This window comes from Erinaceus europaeus, chromosome 18, assembly GCF_950295315.1.
Source record: "Erinaceus europaeus chromosome 18, mEriEur2.1, whole genome shotgun sequence".
Taxonomy (NCBI): domain Eukaryota; kingdom Metazoa; phylum Chordata; class Mammalia; order Eulipotyphla; family Erinaceidae; genus Erinaceus; species Erinaceus europaeus.
Window position 1 is genome coordinate 12,155,104 of NC_080179.1, and position 19,282 is coordinate 12,174,385.

General features: G+C 36.2%; 1 protein-coding gene across 7 annotated transcripts in view; it reads left to right on the forward strand.

Annotated features, from left to right (window-relative positions):
- Positions 1-19,282, forward strand: part of ZNF385B (zinc finger protein 385B) — a 368,360-nt gene that overhangs the window by 298,453 nt on the left and 50,625 nt on the right. For 4 of the 7 annotated variants that reach the window (XM_007522156.3, XM_060177630.1, XM_007522157.2 and 1 more), the window contains one exon: positions 9,286-9,396. In XM_007522156.3, coding sequence (XP_007522218.1) covers positions 9,286-9,396 — 111 coding nt within the window. Of the gene's footprint in view, positions 1-3,326; positions 3,366-9,285; positions 9,397-19,282 lie in introns of all 7 variants that reach the window. The other 3 variants (XM_060177629.1, XM_060177632.1, XM_060177631.1) reach the window with 1 other exon arrangement.

Here is a 19,282-nt window from a genome sequence, read left to right on the forward strand (position 1 = left end):
CTCCTTACTTCCTGGTTTTTGCTTGTTTGACCCTGAGTTCTAAGTCAACTTCACTAAGTCGTGGGATAACGTCCTTACTTTTACGTATTTGCCATGGCTTTACAGGTAAAGCAGACTGTCTGAATCATAGATGTGTCATTCCTTCTCATTCATAATAAAGATTTAAAGATATTTAAAAGCCTACAGCTTTTCGATAAAATGGTTGTAGTAAAATTATAATAGTTTTATTGGGTCTAAGACTTAGGTATAATGTCACTCATTATTCTGTGAGGGTGAGTTATGTTAGTTCAAACTTTCCACCAGTTCTGAATGACTGGTTAACTTTCTGGTATTGATGCTCAGTGGAACAGGGACAGGGTTGATTTTGTTTTTGCAGGGCAACAGTCAGCATGTGGTGTAATAAGAACTGGCAATTCATTGGGGAAACACCTTTCCAAAACATGACTCTTGGTTGAATCAGCCATCAGTGGGGAGCAGCTTGCCATTTCTCTTTCTTTTAGTGAGTGATGTCATTCAGGTGGACCCCTGTCAGAGGACTCAGAATACAAGAAGCGGCATCATTATGACAAGTCTCAGCTTTTCCAGACTTCCAAATGTAAAAGTACAGGTTGCATGTAGTGTGAAATTCCAGGATAGTGTTCTGTGTGGTTTATTTGCTTTGAAACCTCCTGATTTGAAATTCAAAACAGCATGAAGTTGAGTGGTTGAGTTAATGCTGCCAAGAATATAAAGTTTGTATTTCTTGACAGCTAAGAAAATGAATTTATATTTGTGATAGTTGTTTTGTTTTTATTTAAATTTGTACAGATTTTTTTTTTTAAAAGTGACACAGAGGTCATGTGGTCATTTAAGTCTGTGTATTTAAATATAAAAGGCAAAACTTTTCTGGAAGTAACTTCAGAGAATGTCATTCTTCAGTGATACAGCTATCACATTGAAATGTGTTGGTTTAGGAGTATTTGAAGTTCTCTGAGACCCTATTATTACAAGCTTTTACAAATTGAAACAAGAAGGGCTCAGCCACTTTTGTGCTACTGTATTTTGATAATACCATGGATAATAAACTGACGCTTTGCCAAACTTCCTCATAGCTCTAAGTCACGGGTTGTGTAGCAGCTAATGTCCTTTTTGCAGTAAATTGAGGATGAACACAATTGATTATCAGTGAGTAACATAAAATCTGAATATTCTTTGAACTTCTTTTTTTTTCCATTTGTGTAAGCCAAGTATTTTCAATACAGAAAGAGAATAAGACAGCTTAAATGTTTGTATATGCTTTCCTGAAGTTACATTAAAAGGAACGGGTCTATGTTAGAAAAAAGAAAAGCTGAGACTCGTTTCTCTAAGATAAACTCAAACACCAGATCAACTTCATGTGTATTTTAAAGAGATAACTGCTCTCCACTCCACAGAAGCTCTAGAAACATTCCCAAATCACACTTTGTAGCAATGTAACTCAAAATAGCATCTTTCCCTGCTCACTACTCCTTCCAAGAGAACAATACAGGAAAAGGTTCCTGCCTGAGTCTGAATCCTGGCTTCAACACTCACAGACTCTAGAGACCAGGCATCAGAATTCTTACAGTAGCAGATTTATTATTTGTAAAGAGAGGATAGTAGCAATGTCTGTTTCACGCAGTGCTGGAGACGACGCTAGAAGACCCATGAGTATCGTTTCTGAAATATAGTAAAAACTATGTATGTTTATCTTATTATAATGTTCTTGAGGATTATTATGATAGAAGAAAAGTATTAAAAGGCAAATACCCTTATGAGGATAACTTCTTCATGTCAAAAATTAAAGGGAGGGTCGGTCCTACATATGTGAAGTGTGGGAGATCAGAAAAAGAAAGGGGGAAAAAAAACTTGAAGTAGAGGTAGAACAGAGGAGATAGACTTTTATGTGCCATCTCATGCTTCATTATTTTGTTTAATCATCTCTTCACAGTCTCTGGCTAAACAGAGCAAGCATGTCCAATCGTTCTCACTCTTAAAATTATGTCCTTTTTTTATGTTTGACTCATCCAAGCCCATCTAGCCTGGGACAACATCTAAAACATATTAGGTTTCTAAAAATATTTGTTGAACAACTGACTTTTAATTCTAAAAGACAAAACCTTGCTTCTATCTCTGATTAATAGAAAATCTAGTATTGTCTACTAGACTTCCTGTTGTATAATAAGTACTTAACATACGTGCTTTGAGTTAGAGTGACTTAGATAGATGGTTAGGTTTAAGATGAACTTACCCCATCTTTAATTTATGTATGGATACCTAGTCATGTAACCACATGGAAAAAAAATGACCCTTATAGTTCTTGATAAATCTTTTTTGAATTTTTATTAGAGTGGTACCCAGACTGCTCTTACATTCAAGACAATTGATGACTGGTGTAATCATTTTCAGACCCTTACATTAATACAATTCAAATTGTAGGGCTTTTGGAAATTAGCAAGATAGTTAAACATTTGTAATTCTATATCTTTGCCGAAAGTTTTACCTACCAAATTATCTATTAAATAGAATCTAAATGGATAAGCTATATCATACCATATGTCATTCTGATCCTGTAGTCCCCCCCCCAAAACCTCTCCACTGCAATGTGGTCATCCCGCTGAAGAGCTGCTAAATGCAGCACCATTATTTTTTTTTATATTACTGCTTACACTGTGCAGATTAATCTAGTATATTCAGTGAAAGCAGTGATTTTTTTAAACTCACACAGATTTTTGTTCTATAACTTTATTTGAACACACCAAAATGTTCTATTTATTCTTACCACAATAGGAATATATGTAATAGATGGTGTGAGAAGGCTAGTTTCACTAATTCATTTTATAAATACTGTAATATGATAGTGAATTTGTCCATACGTAGCCTCTAATTAGCTCCAACTCCTGGTAACAGCCAGAACCTCATCTTTCATTTTTATTACCTACCAGTTAATTGCACTAACAGTGTTTGCTTTTCATTTCAACACGATTCTCATTAGAATAAGTTGCTAGTGTTAATTCTTGCTGATTTTTAGTTCATAAACCTCTCAGGCTTTTTAATCAGAGACAAACAAGGAAAATAGATTTTAGAAAGTTATATGCACCAGGAGATGGCTCAGCTGTAGAGCATGTACAGCCTGTGGGAGACCCCATGTTCGATCCCTGGCATGTAATGATGGAGTGATATCCTGCTCTCTCTTCTGTAGTTCTCTTTCCCTCTAAAAAGAACTCTTATTAGAAAATAAAGTGTCGGAAAACTGAAAAAAAAAATTTCATGTAAATGTATTTGCTAGTCTCAAAATTCCAGATGACTACTTCTTTTACTTTTTTTAGAAAAGAAGAGGCTTATTTGGAACCAATAATTTTTTCCAGGTAAGGAATATTGCTAGTTGACTTTATATAGCAGGGTATTTAAAAACATAAAGAAAATAACTTCTTTCTATCATTTACCAATCAGTAACAATTTCTCAATCCCAGACAGCTTTCTTGTATAACATCAACATAGCTCTTGATGATTTTTTATTAGTGATTTAATATTGATTTCCAAAATTATAAAATAAAAGCACAACCACCAGAGTTCTCTGTTCCCATTCCCTCCACTGATAACTCTAGTAGTTCTCCCAAGGTCACAAATATGGCTGAACCATTTTATATCTCTCTCTATATATATCTATATCCATATCCATATCTATGCCTCCCATTTTAAAAAATTTTTATTTATAAAAAGGAAACACTGACAAAAGCCACAGGGTAAGAGGAGTACAACGCCACACAATTCCCACCTCCAGAACTCCGTATCCCAACCCCCACCCTGATCGTTCCCCTATTCTTTATCCTTCTGGGAGTATGGACCCAGGGTCAGTATGGGGTGCAGAAGGTTGATAACTTAACATGAATATTTAGCAAGGCATCTGATCATTTAAAAGTAATAGAAATTCCTATATGGAATATAGATAAAAGAAGCAAGTGAACTGGCAATAAATCAATAAGTACATAAATAAATAAAGTAACCAAGCTGTCTTCTAGACTTCGTGGAATCGACCATGGTTATCAGAGGGAACAGGAATAAAGAATACACACATCTTGGTGGTGAATTAGTGAACTGTATACCTAAGTAGGTGTGAAACTATGCTTCTGAAATTTTATAAATCTGAAAACAAATGTCAAATCAAAAAAAAAATTAAAAAACAGAAGTGATAGAACATTTTAATAAAGATGTTTAAAACACTTGTTCAATAATCAAGTGTGAATACCAGTTAATCTGTAAAATAATAATTTGTTATATAGCTACAAACATTCACTAATTTTCCTGAATATTCTTCATGTGAACTGTGTAGAATGAATAAAAAATACTTACATAATTTTGAGTATACTAAATCAGATCACATTGTTGTCAGGTTTTAGGACTTACAAGAGTTTTTCAAATTTATTTTATTTTATTTACTGCTGTTTATTGGATAGAGGTAGAAATTGAGAAGGAAGAGGGACACAGAGAGGGAGAGAGAGAGAGAGAGAGAGAGAGAGACCTGCAGTGCCACTTCACTGTTCATGAGGCTTTTCCCCTGCAAGTGGGGACAGGACGTATGAGGATATTTTTACTCATTCTGAATACTTTGTTCATCCTGAAAATTTGTTATTGAATACTTTCAAGAGAGTCCGGACTAGGGACAGATTATAATGGCAGCACACAAGACTTACATGCAAGAGGTCCCAGGTTTGATCCCTTGTTCCACCAATAGCCAGAGCTGAGTGGTGCTCTGGTCAAGATAAGAACAACAATAAAAGTGATCTGAACATTTCTCAATATTAACACCGAGTGTGTATCCCTCTGAAATGACTCAGGTACCCATAATTATGCCACACAGCAAATATTCATAATATCACCTAGATCATCTATTTCAATTTGACAGTTATGAACTGGAAATTAGTACATTCTTTTGTTATGTAATCTTGAAACTAAGTCGTGTTCCCCAAAATGATATTTGAATAAGAAATATAATTATAGAAGTTCTTTAATTAAATATCAGAGGAAGATAAAAGAGATTTAGACAGAAAGAGGTAAAAATTTTCCCCAAAATATCTATTAGCATTAGGAGAACTACATTGAAAATAGAAAAAAAATAAATAACTCTGTTCTCAGTAGAAAACAAAAACACGGGGTCGGGGGAGTGGGTTGTGGTTCTTTTTTTTTTTTTATGATGTTTAAAGGATAGAAATAGATGTTTAAAGGCTAGAAAGACAATAGTACTTAATGACAGATGATATAACACTGGAGAAAAAGAGCTATGTTCATTTGATTGATTTTTATGAGGATGAGTACAGGATTATAAATGTAACCTAGAAATGCTAACTCTATAAAGAGTTTCTTGAGAGAAGCTTTTGAGTTTGTTCTTTTTAGAAAGCAGTTGGTTGGGAACTCACTTGCCTTTGTAGTCAGAGTACCTAACCACAGTTCATCTTCCACAAGGGAGAACACTCAGCTTATTATTATTATAGGGACATAATAATGTGTGTTCTGGTTGCTGTGGTGCAAATTAAGATCTGAGTGGAATGAAGTTGTATCATTAATTACTTGAAAATTATGTAGGCGGTTAACATTTTGAATTATTTAAAGGGAGCATCTATGTTCACAGGATACATTGGAGCTGTCAACAAGCTTACTAAAATTTTGGAAGTAGAGATTTGTAAATGTCTCTTTTGTCTTTTATCCTTAAACAAGAGCACTGCTCAGCTTTGACTTATGATAATGTCAGGGATTGAACCTGGGGCATGAGAACTTCAGACATGAAAATCTTTTGCAAAACCGTTATACTATATCCTTGACCTGATGCCTCTTTCACCTATGTTTCTGTGGTATGTAAATAAGTAGGGCATATTTATTACTTTAGATTATGACAGTTTTCAATCAAGGGAAGTAGCATAATGTTTATGCACACAGACTCTCATGCCTGAGACTCCAAAGTTGCAGGTTCAGTCCCCCACACCTCCATAAGCCAAAGCTGAGCAGTGTTCTGGTGTTTCTCTCTGTGTCTATCTCTCTTTTTCTGCATCACTCTCAAAAATAAAATAAAAATATTTTTTAAAAAAAGATGGTTTTCAGTTTTAATAATAACTTTATTTTTTGAAATAGGAAAGAATATATATTTAAACTATACGTTTCATGAATACTGTCTTTTTTAAAAGACAAATTTATCTTGGTTTAAGGGAAATAATCTTCAAGGGAAAATACCAAGTAGATAATACCTAGTAGTATGTAAGTAGAAAAAAAAAGTGGTGGTGGTGGTGGAAATGATGCGGAGTTGTACCCCTGTTGTCTTATGGTTTTGTGGTGCAATGTGAAGTCACTAATAAAATGTATTTGTTAAAATAAATGAAAAGATAAAGGTAGTATTCAAAAAAGTTGGTAGTTTGGAAATTTCCATATTCAATAAAACACTCTCAGATTTTAAAACATCTTCTTCTACATCCTTAAGGTGTATAGTCAAGTTGTTTATTTGAGCTTTTTCTTGTTTCCTAATCTGTGCCTGAATGTCTATGAAACAAGAAAAAAGCTCAAATAAATAACTTGACTCTACACAATAAGGATGTAGAAGAACCCTAACGTGACCTGAAGGACTGAAATTATTATTTTTTAAATCTTTATTTATTGGATAGACACAGTCAGAAATTGAGAGGGAAGGGGGTTATAGAGAGACAGAGAGATACCTGCAGCCCTGCTTCACCACTTGTGAAGCTTTCCTCCTGCAGGTGGGGATCGGGGACTGGAACCTAGCTCCTTGCGCACTGTAACATGTGCACTCAACCAGGTACGCCACCACTCGCCCCCCCCTGAAATTATTAAAATTAGGGAAGAGAAAAAAAGAGGACATAATAAAAGCTTATTATTAGGCAAGATCAAATAAAAATACAATAAAACATCACATCACAGCTGTTTCTAATCAGAAAGAGTAGAAACTGTATTGGCAAGGATTTTTTTTGGGGGGGAGGGTGGACTGTTTGTGGGAATACAAATTATTTTAGCCTTTATGGGAAGCTGCTTAAAAATGTCTTTAAGAACTAAAAATAGAATTTTCATAAGCCCCAGCAATGCTACTTCAAGATATTTATCTAAAGAACACAGAAACTCTAATCTGAGAAGACATATGTACGCTTATGTTCATAGTAGCATCATCTATAATCGCCAAGACATGGAAAAAACCTATATACCTATGTGTGGTTGACTGGATGAAGAATTTGTGGTGTGCAGACTTAATGGGATACTACTCAGCCATTACAAAAAAAAAAAGTGTTGCCTTTAGTGAGATAACATTTAAGCTGGTTATGATAAGCAAAATACATCAGAAAATGGAGGACAAAGACAAGCTGGTTCCTCTCTGTGGAATATAACCAAAGAAAACTAAGAAATCACATCAAAACTAGCTCATAGATTTTACACACACACACACACACACACACACACACACACACTGCACGCATGAACGTACACACAATACTGTGATTACCAGAAGTGGGTGGAAGGCGTGAGATGGGTCAGTCTGATGAAGAGAATGACACTGGAATTTTGGTAATGGTTACAGTTAAAATTTTGTGGACATAGAGGTGTGAAGTTATACTCCCAAAATGTCAACTAATAGTAGATCGATAAAATTAGAATTAAAAAAATATAATCAATTATGACATTGAACAAAACCCCACAGTTTTCAGTAATAATATTATACATCTAATAGTTAAGCATACTATTCTAATTGGGGGGGGGCTTTAAATTTCTCGTAGATAAAATTGACTTTTAAGGAAAGCATATAGTTCTATGAATTTTAGTATATGTGTAAATTTTTGTAGTCACCACCATTATCTGAATATATATAATTCCCCTCTTCACCTTTTGAAGTATTTTCAACTACATAATTATTCCTTAGGATGGCACATGTCTTGTCATCTCCCACACTTGTAGCAAAAGTAAACTACTTGACCATTTCATGAATCCTGTCATCTACCCTCCTTTCTGATGTATTTCAGTTCTTTTCATTGCAAACTTTGTAGTTTGTTGATTTATACTCATAACCAAGTATGATATTAATTTCTCCTTTCTATCAAATATCATCAGCTAATGCAGTCTTAAGCTCTAACCTCAGGAGATTTCCTAGACAATGGTGTCAGAGGACTGACATTGTTCGTGTTACATCTGTTTAGAAGTAATGCTTTGTTCATCATCCACATTTTTTTTTTTTGAACTGCCATTTGTCTGATGTTAATACTGCAGCTTATTATCTAGAGTACACAAGAGAATCACTGCTGTCACTCTCTTTTTATAGGCTTTGCAGATAGTCTTCTTTCTTTTTCCAAGTGTTTTCATGACTTTGTGTCATGGTGTTTTCTACAGGTGAGATTTCAGCGCTGTATATTTTTCTCTGAGTATGAATCATGCTTAAGATTGATTTTCTTAAAATCTGTATTGATATTTTTAAAAAGATTATATGTTGTGAATCAGTCTGTTACGGGCATTTTAGTATTTGCAGATGCATTTCCAGAGAGTCAGGCATTAGCACAGTGGGTTAAGCGCGCGTGGCGCGAAGCGCAAGGACCAGTGTAAGGATCCTGGTTTGAGACCCGGCTCCCCACCTCTGGGGAGTTGCTTCACAAGCCGTGAAACAGGTCTGCAGGTGTCTATCTTTCTCTCCCCCTCTCTGTCTTCCCCTCCTCTCTCCACTTCTCTCTATCCTATCCAACAATGACGACATCAACAACAATAATAACTACAATAAGGGCAACAAAAAGGGAATAAATAAATATTAAAAAAAATTTAAATGCATTTCCAGTAGAATTAATTTCAATCTCTAGTAAATGTAAATAAATACATTAGTTTAAAATAAAGATTAATATTTTCTGTGCATTGATAAGAACCTGTCAATTATGACTTAACCATAAAACAAAAATTAAGAACTTTAATTATATCTATACTAATTGTCATTCATTTAAAACCATACTAAAGGTTACCGCCTCATGTGGGGAAAAGCATTCACAAGCTATTTTTTAACCCCAATTTTGGGAATCTTCTTTAGTTTTCTTACTAATGTTTCTCAATATTTCACATATTAACATAAGATTCTTGAAATGTGCACCTCCTGTGACTTTTTTGTTAGTATTTCACTAGTTTTTTTTAATTATTGAAATTATATTCTTTATTATTCTTTTTTGGAACTAAATGTTCAAACTTTAAAGAATAATGCAGTTGTTTTTACTTGTTCACACTGTCCCTTTGGTATGAAGTTATAAATTGTTTTATCATTTACAGATGGATCCTGTACAAAAAGCAGTCATTAACCACACGTTTGGAGTGTCCATTCCCCCAAAGAAGAAACAAGTTATTTCTTGTAATGTCTGTCAGCTTCGCTTTAACTCAGATGTGAGTATCTCTATGTCATTGCTTGCTGTATCCCGTTGATTAAGAAGTCTGATTGTCCTGAATATGTGCATTTCTTCACATTTATCATCTAGCAGGCTCTTCTTTTGCTGGTCCACTTATTTCACTGTGCCATGTTTTCAAACGCTTTGGATTCAAGACTAAAAACTTAAGAAATAAGAGTTAAGTTCTTAATATAAAAAATCAAGGTGGGGGGCCAGGCAGTGGTGCACCTGGTTAAAAGCACATAGTAAAGCACAAGGACCTGCATAAGGATCCAGGTCCGAGCCCCCACTCCCCACCTGCAGGGTGCAGCTTCACAAGCCGCCAAGCAAGTCTGCAGGTCTGCCTTTCTCTCTCTATCCACCTCCCTCCCCTCTCTCAATTTCTCTCTGTCCTATCCACTAAAATGGGGGGGGGGGAGAATGGCCACTAGGAGCAGTGGATTCGTAATGCAGGCACCGAACCTCAGCGATAACCCTGGAGAAAATAATAATAATAATAATAATAATAATAAAGAAAAAATAAATTAACTAAAAATCAAGAATTTTTCTATGTAAACAGTCTCACCAATGCCACCTTACACTTAATCCCACCAATTACATTTATTCTTCAAAATACTTACATAGAAGAAAATGCTTCTTAAAGTTTTAAAATGCTATGTAAACATGGAAAAAAATTAAAACGCAATGAATACTGAAGAAAAAAATGATACTATTACTTTTGACGAGTGTCATTTTATGTGTGTATGTACCAAATCATATAAAATACCTGAGTAAATAATTCACTACCAATTTCTATTTTCCCAGACTATGGAAATACAGGGAACGGTTTTGTAAATCAAATTTTATCTAGCTGCTGACATAAATATCCTGTTAAAAATCATAGTAACCAAACAGTACATATCAACCTTGTATGGTGGCAATTTTTCTTTTTCTGTCAGAACTTTTGTCCTTGCACAATCCTATTACTTCCAGCAGATTCTTACTTATTTACTCATTTTCTTTAGGTCGAGGATGAGAGACATAAAGGGAGAGAGGAGCACACTGTTCCACTGCTTCTCTGTGTGGTATTGCCAGATGGTGGCTAAGGGGCTCAAACCCAGTTCCTAGTGCCTGTTAAGGTCTGCTCCCTACCTCTCAAAAGTAAATTTTAAAATAACAAGAGATCACAATAAAATGACACTAGAATGTCCATAAAGCCCATAGGCCAAATAAAGCCAGTGACCTTGCAGGTCCGAGTCTGGAGCTTCCATAGATGATTTTTCCTGAGCTATTATACCCCCTCACAGTCTTGTTATAAAGAGGATGTTGAAGGATTCCTGTTTCTTTAAAATACTGAAGTAATAATAAAAAAAAAATCCTTGTTTGCATATACCAGTAAACTGTCTATGTCAGTTAGTGGTGTTTTGATATTTGTATAATAAGCAATAGAAGTATGATTATTAGAATAAAGGACATATGTTTATTTTGATTTATAAAATTAAACTTGTGTAATTTTAGTCAAAAATCTAGCGCAATGGTTTGTTTGGTCCTCATTAAAGCACTTTTTCAAGTCTGTGTTCAAAAATGAATAAACTTTTTAAGCCATGGCAATAAAATGACAGTAGAGTGACTCTTGTTGATAACATTATACCTCATATTTGAAAGTTACTAAGAAAAGAAAAATTTGAAACCCCTATATCAAGAAAAAAAAATAACCCTTTGAAGGGGTTATTTATGAATATGGGAACAGATACATCTATGACCGCAATGGCTTCACAGTAATTGCAGAGTCATTGTGGTAAACACCTGAAGCTAATATAATGTCAACTATGTCTCAGTTATGAAAAAAGATTTAAAATGTGGCTAAATAAGTCAGGGAATTTATTCTATCTATTACTTTAAAGTATCAGTATTGTTAAAATGTTAGTTCTCACCATCCCAACAATGTTATCATGTTTCTTTTTATAAAAAAAAAAAAAATTAAAAAGAAAGAAAATAAAGGCATGAAAGAAGCCAGACTGTTGACTTAAATTGTATGAAGAAGAGCAAAAGCCCTAAAATAGTAATACATAAATTAATTCATTTAACCTCAGTTCTGTAGTTCATTTTCATTAGACTTTGCTTATTTTCCTTACTTTTTTTTTTTTTTGGCCTCCAGGGTTATCGCTGGGGCACGGTGCCTGCACCACGAATCCACTGCTCCTGGAGACTATTTTTTTTCCTTTTGTTGTCCTTGTTTATCGTTGTTGTTGTTGTTATTGTTGTCATTGCTGTCGTTGTTATTGGATAGGATAGAGAGAAACCAAGAGGAGGGGAAGACAGAGAGGGGGAGAGAAAGACACCTACAGACCTGCTTCACCGCTTGTGAAGCAACTTGCGACTCCCCTGCAGGTGGGGATCCAGGGGCCTGAATCTGGATCCTTACCCTGGTCCTTGCACTTTGCGCCACATGCACTTAACCTGCTGCACTACCGCCCGACCCCGTTACTTTGTTTCTTTACCTCTATGGGTGAGATCATTTTATATTTTTATTTTACATAGTCTTAGTGTTTCTTGTAGGACTCTGTTAGTGGTGATGAATTCTAAAAAACTCATCGCTTCTCTTTCCTGAATGACAACTCAGTAAGCTAAAGTACTCAGGGGGTAGAGGTCTTTCCCATTCAAAACTGATGATATTCTGACAGGCCTTTCTCGCCTTTGAGTTCCAGTTGAGAAGGCAGCTGATCACCACGGGGTTTTCCTTGCAGGTGACTTTTCTCTAGATTCTCATTTTTTTAATTGCCACCAGGGCTATCACTGGGACTTGGTGCCTGCTGAGCAAATTCATTACTCCTGATGGCCACTTTTTTTTTTCCCTTTTGTTTCTCTTTTGTATGTAGACAAAATTTAAGAGGGGAAGGGGAGCTAGAAAGAGAGAGAGAAGAAGATATACCTGCAGTACTGTTTCCCCACTAGTGAAGCTTCCCCCTTGCAGATGGGGCCCAGAGTTTGAACATGTGCTTTCTACCTGGTGTCCCAGCCTCTTTCTAGCTGCTTTTAAAATTCTTTAAGTTTTGACATTTTAATTCTTAAATGCTTTGATGAGCTGATGTTTGGATTTGTTTACTTATCAAGCTCATGGAGCATCTTGTATCTGAATGTTCATATTCAGTTTGGAGACATTCTCAGCTATTATTTTATATGTTCCTTTGTTTAATTTTACTTTGTTTTTATAACAGAGCACTCATCAGCTCTGGCATATGGTGGTATGGAGAACTGAACCCAGGACTTCAGAGCCTCAGGCATCAGAGTCTCTTTACATAACCATTATGCTATCTACCCCCACCTCAGCTAATATTTATTCCCATAAGGATTCTGTTCCTCAGTCTCTGTCTTCTCTTTCCAACACTTCTGTTATGAAAATATCATTCCTCCTGATAATACCTCATAACTCAGAATATGTTCCTTTGTTTTGGTCTGTTTCTCATATATGTATGTGTATAGCTTGTTTCCTCTGATCTCTCTTCTGGCTCATCACTTACATCCCTGACTTCTATCATTCTGCTGGTGGACTCTACTTTCTTTTTCTTTTTTTTGTTAGTTCATCTACTTTATTGTTTTTCTCTCTGAATTCTATTGTGACTTCTCCAGGCTCCTCTGACCTTATTGAAACTTTATTCCACTGAACTTCTTACTTTAGTAAACATCCTTAAGACCATAGCTTGAAAGTCTTCTTTAGAGAATTTACATAACTCCATTGAATCTCAGGTTTTCTTCTGGTATATATCTTAGTCCATTAGTGCAAGACACATTCTCTGTTTTCCCATGTTTGAACTTCATGAGGGCTTGAACCTGCGATCTGTAGCTGAACATGGGGTGGTGCCTGAACCTCTTAGTTGCAAGTGCTCAACAGTCATTAATTTGCTGTGGGTAGTAGTACTCTAGTCAAGGTGATGGAGTGGCAGCTTTGCATATACTCTATGGTTGACCAGGAACTTGATCTTTGAGAGCTGTGAACCTGAAATACATCCCCAATACCTGTTACTATGGAATTGAGTTACAGCGTGGCGTCTCCTAGAAGCCTGACAAATCAGCCCATAGTCAGGTGGGCTACAGTACTGACTTCCACTTTCCTCTTTTCTGATTTGCAATTTCTTCCTGAGTCTTTCTGGGATTGTAGCAGAGGGAGAAGGTTGCTGAGATCCATGAGCCATGTAGGGCGAGATTCCCAGATGGGCCCACCAGGGTCTGTTACTATGGAAGCTAGTTTCCAGTGTGGTTATGTGCCCTTCAAGTTCCCAGCTCTGAGGCTCAGAACTTCAAAACTTCAGGGTTGGTCTAGGACGTCTACAACCTCAATTTCTATCTCCTCCCTACAGGTCTTTAATTCCTTTTTAGAATCGTTACAGAGTTGCAGGGATAAGATTATGGTGCCGGAACTTTGGTACAGCCTGCCCCACAGCCCCCACTTGCTAGATTTTCCTCCCTTTTCTACATAAAAAATAGAATACTATTTATATTTTTTCTTGGCCTTGTATTTTTTACATAGAATATGTCCTGAGGGTCTTTCCCTATCAGAAAATAAAAAGCTCCTTCATTCTGTTTTTACAAGTGTGGACGTGAGGATATTCACATGCTAAACTCTAGAGTCTTTCATTGTGTACATGGTAATTGAGAATTAAGTTAAGATATAGACTTAATACAGTAATCAGATGATCTTAAAAGTTCAGCCTCCAATCAACAGTCCTTAAATGTAGACGGTTTCAGAAAACGAATTAGTAGAATGATTTGATGTGAAACTAGTTTGACTGGCTACTGTTGGTTTTGAAGATGGAAGACGACGGAATTACAGTCCTCCAGACACTAGAAAACAAAGAAATTGATTTTCCCCGTTAGGCTCCGAATAAGTATTCAGTCCTGCTTTTAACTTTATTTTAGCTAAATGAAATCCATTTTAGACTTATGATCTTCAAAACTTTAGAAAAAGAAAACCATGTTATTTTGAAACATTATTTATGTCAATTTGTGGAATAGAAAACTAATGCAATAGTCTATTAAATGTTCCATAGTCTATTTATGTTCATTTCTATTAAAAATTGTCCATGATAGTGGGCACTTGGATTGTCTCTATTCTTTTAGAATTAGATAGATTTTCATGGTCAATTAATGTCAGATCTAAAGCATCCAAGTCTCTTGTCCCTAAATTCACAACTTCTCCACCTGTACTGCCTCATAATATCTTCTTTATTTTCTTAGTATTTCTAAAAGTCCTGTTCTATGTCAAGCACTGTACTCCATAAGCCAGTTGCATTTCTTACTACCAAATAGTATAATGAAATGGGAGCCAGGCGGTAGCACAGTGGGTTAAGTGCACATGGCACAAAGCGCAAGGACTAGTGTAAGGATCCCGGTTCAAGCCCCCAGCTCCCCACTTGCAGGGGGTTCTGCTTCACAAGCAGTGAAGCAGATCTGCAGGTGTCTATCTTTCTCTCCTTTCTCTGTCTTCCCCTCCTCTCTTGATTTCTTTCTGTCCTATTCAATAACAACGAAAGCAATAACAATAATGACAATATCAACAACAACAATAAACAAGGGCAACAAAAGGGGAAAAAATAGCCTCCAGGAGCAGTGGATTCGTAGTGCAGGCACTGAGCCCCAGTGATAACCCGTGAGGCAAAAAAAATATATATATAATGAAAGTATCTATAAGAATCGGCCTTGTATATATCTTAGAATGTGTTGTAGGCCTTCTGCCATAGATTTTAATTACTACATATTTAGAGAGACCACCTCATTGGAAGAACTAAATTAAGCGTCGCTGTGCATGATTTAAGACATTATTCTGAACTTGGGGAAATTGGTTCAATATTGTGGACTGTAGTTTCTTCTTCTATACTGCAATTCAAGAATAGACTACGTGGTCTTTGAGAGAGTAATTCCAGCTCCACGACTGAAAAGTATTTCCCTGACATTTCTGTTAGGAGGACAGTGTATAAACACTACCATTCACAAACACAATCAGCAAAAAAGAATGAAGACAGATTTTGCTTTTGTGTGAGTGAGTGGGTGGGTAGGGAAACTCCCCATCTTCTTCCTCTAAACCTTCAAATTTTTAGGGAGTTGATTCACTTTGGACTCGAGTTTCAATTAATGTCAGAATTTTTAAAATTTCACTAACAGTAACATGGACACATGAAACTGATAGTGGAAAAAGAAACTACATTTCTCAGTCCGGCCTAGACTTTGGGGAGTAAAATCACCACACATGAATGGTAAATTCACAAATGTTGCATCCACATGTTCTCAGTGTTTAGTAATGGTGTCATAATCTGCATAACTGAGCTCTGAAACTTGGCATTTTTTTTTTACTTCGGGAAGAGTTTATTATTTTATAATTACCCTATTTACATTTTAATGTAAGAATTAAGAAGATGCTCATTCTGATTTTCCTTAATAGCATTTCTAAATCAGCCTGAGACTGAATTGGCTTCACTCTTCACTGTAGAAAATATGTTTATTGAAAACTCTGGAAGACATATTTGCACAGTAAACAGTCTGTATTCTGCAGTTCTCTGTCATCCTCATAACATGCCCCAGGACCATGCTCATGCATCCAAATTCAATGTGGCCTAGTTTAAGGGCCTCATAATCCCCTTTGTCCAGCTTCTGAAGTCTCAGTAGAACCCCTTGTTGGAAAGCAAAAGGCTACAGCTTTATTTATACAATACTGAATTATGTAAATGAGCGAGCATTAATCGCAAACATTTCCCAAATGAACCTTCACAAATTAACACCATTAACTTTGCCAGGGGCAGTCACTGCAGTCCAGGAATAATAACGCGTCTTTCCATATAAAAAACATAAATATAAATATAAATAACAATATAAATAATATATTTATTAAAATATAAATATAAATAACAATATAAATAAATGTTAATATTGAAATATAAATTTCAATATAAATAACAGACATTTGCACAAATGTGGGCAGCACCCCTGTCCCTGGTTTTTTTCTTGGCCACCATTTCCTTCTAATATGATTTATACCGAGCATTGGATTAAGGGAGTCTTGAGTTTGGGAGTGCACCGCAACTGTAGTGTAGTCCTACATTGATTAATGTGTATCTGATTTTTTTATTTTGCCTCCAGGGTTATTTCTTGGGCTCCTTGCCTGCACTATGAATCCATGGAGGCCATTTTTTCCATTTTGTTGCCCTTGTTGTTGTCATATTGTTGCCATTGATGTTGTTGTTGGATAGGACAGAGAGAAATCAAGAGAGGAGGGAAGACAAAGATGGGGAGAGAACGACATACACCTGCAGACCTGTTTCCCGCTTGTGAGGAGACCCTCCTGCAGGTGGGGAGCCGGGGGCTCTACCCGGGATCTTTAAGCCGATCCTCGCGCTTTGTGCCATGTGTGCTTAACCCGCTTCTTTACCGCCTAACATCCATGTATCTGAATTTTACCGTTTATGTGGGAAATACAACATTCTGCAGTTATTTTTAAGTAAGTCTCAAACATTCTGTGTATCCAGATTTCATATGAAAAGATAGAAAATTAGAGCTGACTTATGCTTTTTTTTAAAGAGATGCATTTAATTTTGTGTGTGTGTGAGAGAGAGAGAGAGAGAGAGAGAGAGAGAATAAGAAAGGGCAAAGGACTGAGCTCAGGACTTCATTTATGCAAGTCATGCACTCTGCCTCTGAGTCACCTCCCTTCCCTCCTAATACATACTTTCAGATATTCCCGAGAGAATTATTTCCGGTTTTGAACAGGTAGATTTTATGGATTCCAAGTAATTTCTAATTTGCATATTAATTTCAACAGGAAAGTGGCAAAAGGATGAAGGAAACGGATAAACTGACCATTTCTTATAAAAATATCAGGGCAGCTTGTTTCTCTTAAGTGCCTGAAGTAGGGCTATCTTTTCCTTTATCATTCTCTTACAACAAAGTTAAGCATACACACACTTCTCATATTACTAAGTCCTTTATGCTTCACAGGCAAATCAAAATGAAAACATAATGATCTTTTTAATCAAGTTTTATATACTCTAATTCAGAAATTATCCCTGAGATGTTGTTCATATTGCAATTGACTAAGCATGATATTCAGGGTCCCAACTGCTGAACACATAGGTTTACATTACTCACTTGAGCTAATTCCTTTTATGTTTTTTTTTGAATTTACATTTTATCTTTTAAATAGAATGGTAGTTCTATTATAGTTAATGTTTTGTGCTCCCTCTAGGTTTGTAATTTATAATGTTGTTTTCCTTTTGTTTTATGATTTTTGGTTATCCAGTAGCTCTGTATCTAATTTTATGTCTCCTCCTTGCTGTGCTCTTTCTTATCATATCTAGAAGTGTAAAGAGAGAACCTCATAGGATTTCATTGGATCATGTTCATCAGATTAAGTGCAAATGGGCAGAAAATTAAAGGTTTGCTTAGAATTAAAAATAGCAGGGTGACCAACCATTTGTGCGAGCATTTCTATGGGTGACCTGACTCTACTATAAATTTCTCTAGCATTTAACCGCCACTCTCAGTTTCCCATGTGACTGCAATTAGTGGGTAATTGGTTTGTCCTCCGTACCACTTCCCTTTGCATTTTATATATTTGTCATCTTAACAGTTTCCATTTAAATAAGCACATTTATGTGTGTCCTTCTGGGTCTTGCTGTCTGTATTTTTGTTGTTGTTTTAAATATTTACTTATTTATTTATTCCTTTTTGTTGCCCTTGTTTTATTATTGTAATTATTATTGTTGTTGATGTCGTCATTATTGGATAGGACAGAGAGAAATGGAGAGAGGAGGGGAAGACAGAGGGGGAGAAAAAGATACCTGCAGACCTGCTTCACCACCTGTGAAGCAACTCCCCTGGAAGTGGGGAACCGGGGTCTCGAACTGGTATCCTTATGCCGGTCCTTGCGCATCTCCTTGTGCTTCGCGCCACGTGCGCGTAACTCACTGCACTACCGCCCGACTCCCATTATTGTTTTTAATTTTAAGGATTAAAAACTAGCACTTAATATACTACAATGTAAATTCTTACATAAACTAGTTCCATCTGCCATTTAGTGCCATTTGTTGGTAGAAGCCTTGGCATCCTGTCACCCAACAGAGAGCTCAGTAGTCATGAGCTGAGGGAGAAAACCACAACTTTGGACCCTCCAGAAATGCCCTTTGCATGTGCTGTTGGCTGACCCTCTGTCGTCTTTGGCCATCAAGCCTGATTCCACCTCTCCACCAGCTGCCATGAGGCAGCATGTCCCTGCACAGCTATAGTTCCTGCCCAGAAAAGTCAGAGTAACCCAGGGAAAAGGAACTCACTAGACACTTGGCTTGAAGATATTCCTTGCAACAGCGTCAGGAGAGAGCCATTGAGCTGCAAGGGTGCCTGCCTGCCTGCTTCCTCCTGAAGAGCCAAGATTTTATTTGTCACTAGGTAGCCTTCTTCTAAGGGATTCCGCAAGTTTCTGTTGGTCACCTCGTGTTTGCTTTCAGTTCTAGAACTTCTATCCACAAGTTATCAGTGTTTCGACCCCCTGTCAGAATGTGTTCTCTGCTAAATCATCATCTCTCTCCTTTCTTTGTTCTCTCTTCTATCCTTGCTTCTCCCTCCCACCTTCTTCCTTTTTTCTATATACACTGTTAATGTCCAAGAGAGGTAGGAAATCTGGTGTTTATTTAATGAAAAAAACTGGCTACAAATGCACTATTCTATCTCTCTTGGACATTCATAGTGTTTTTATTAAGAGTACTGATTTGATTCACTACTTTAACTTTATAGGAACCTTACTTGAAAAAAAACCTTTTGAAGATTAAAAACATATTAAGCATAATATGACCATCTGTAGCTATTCCCAATAACTATATATATATAAAAATATATATAAATATATATTATATATTATATAT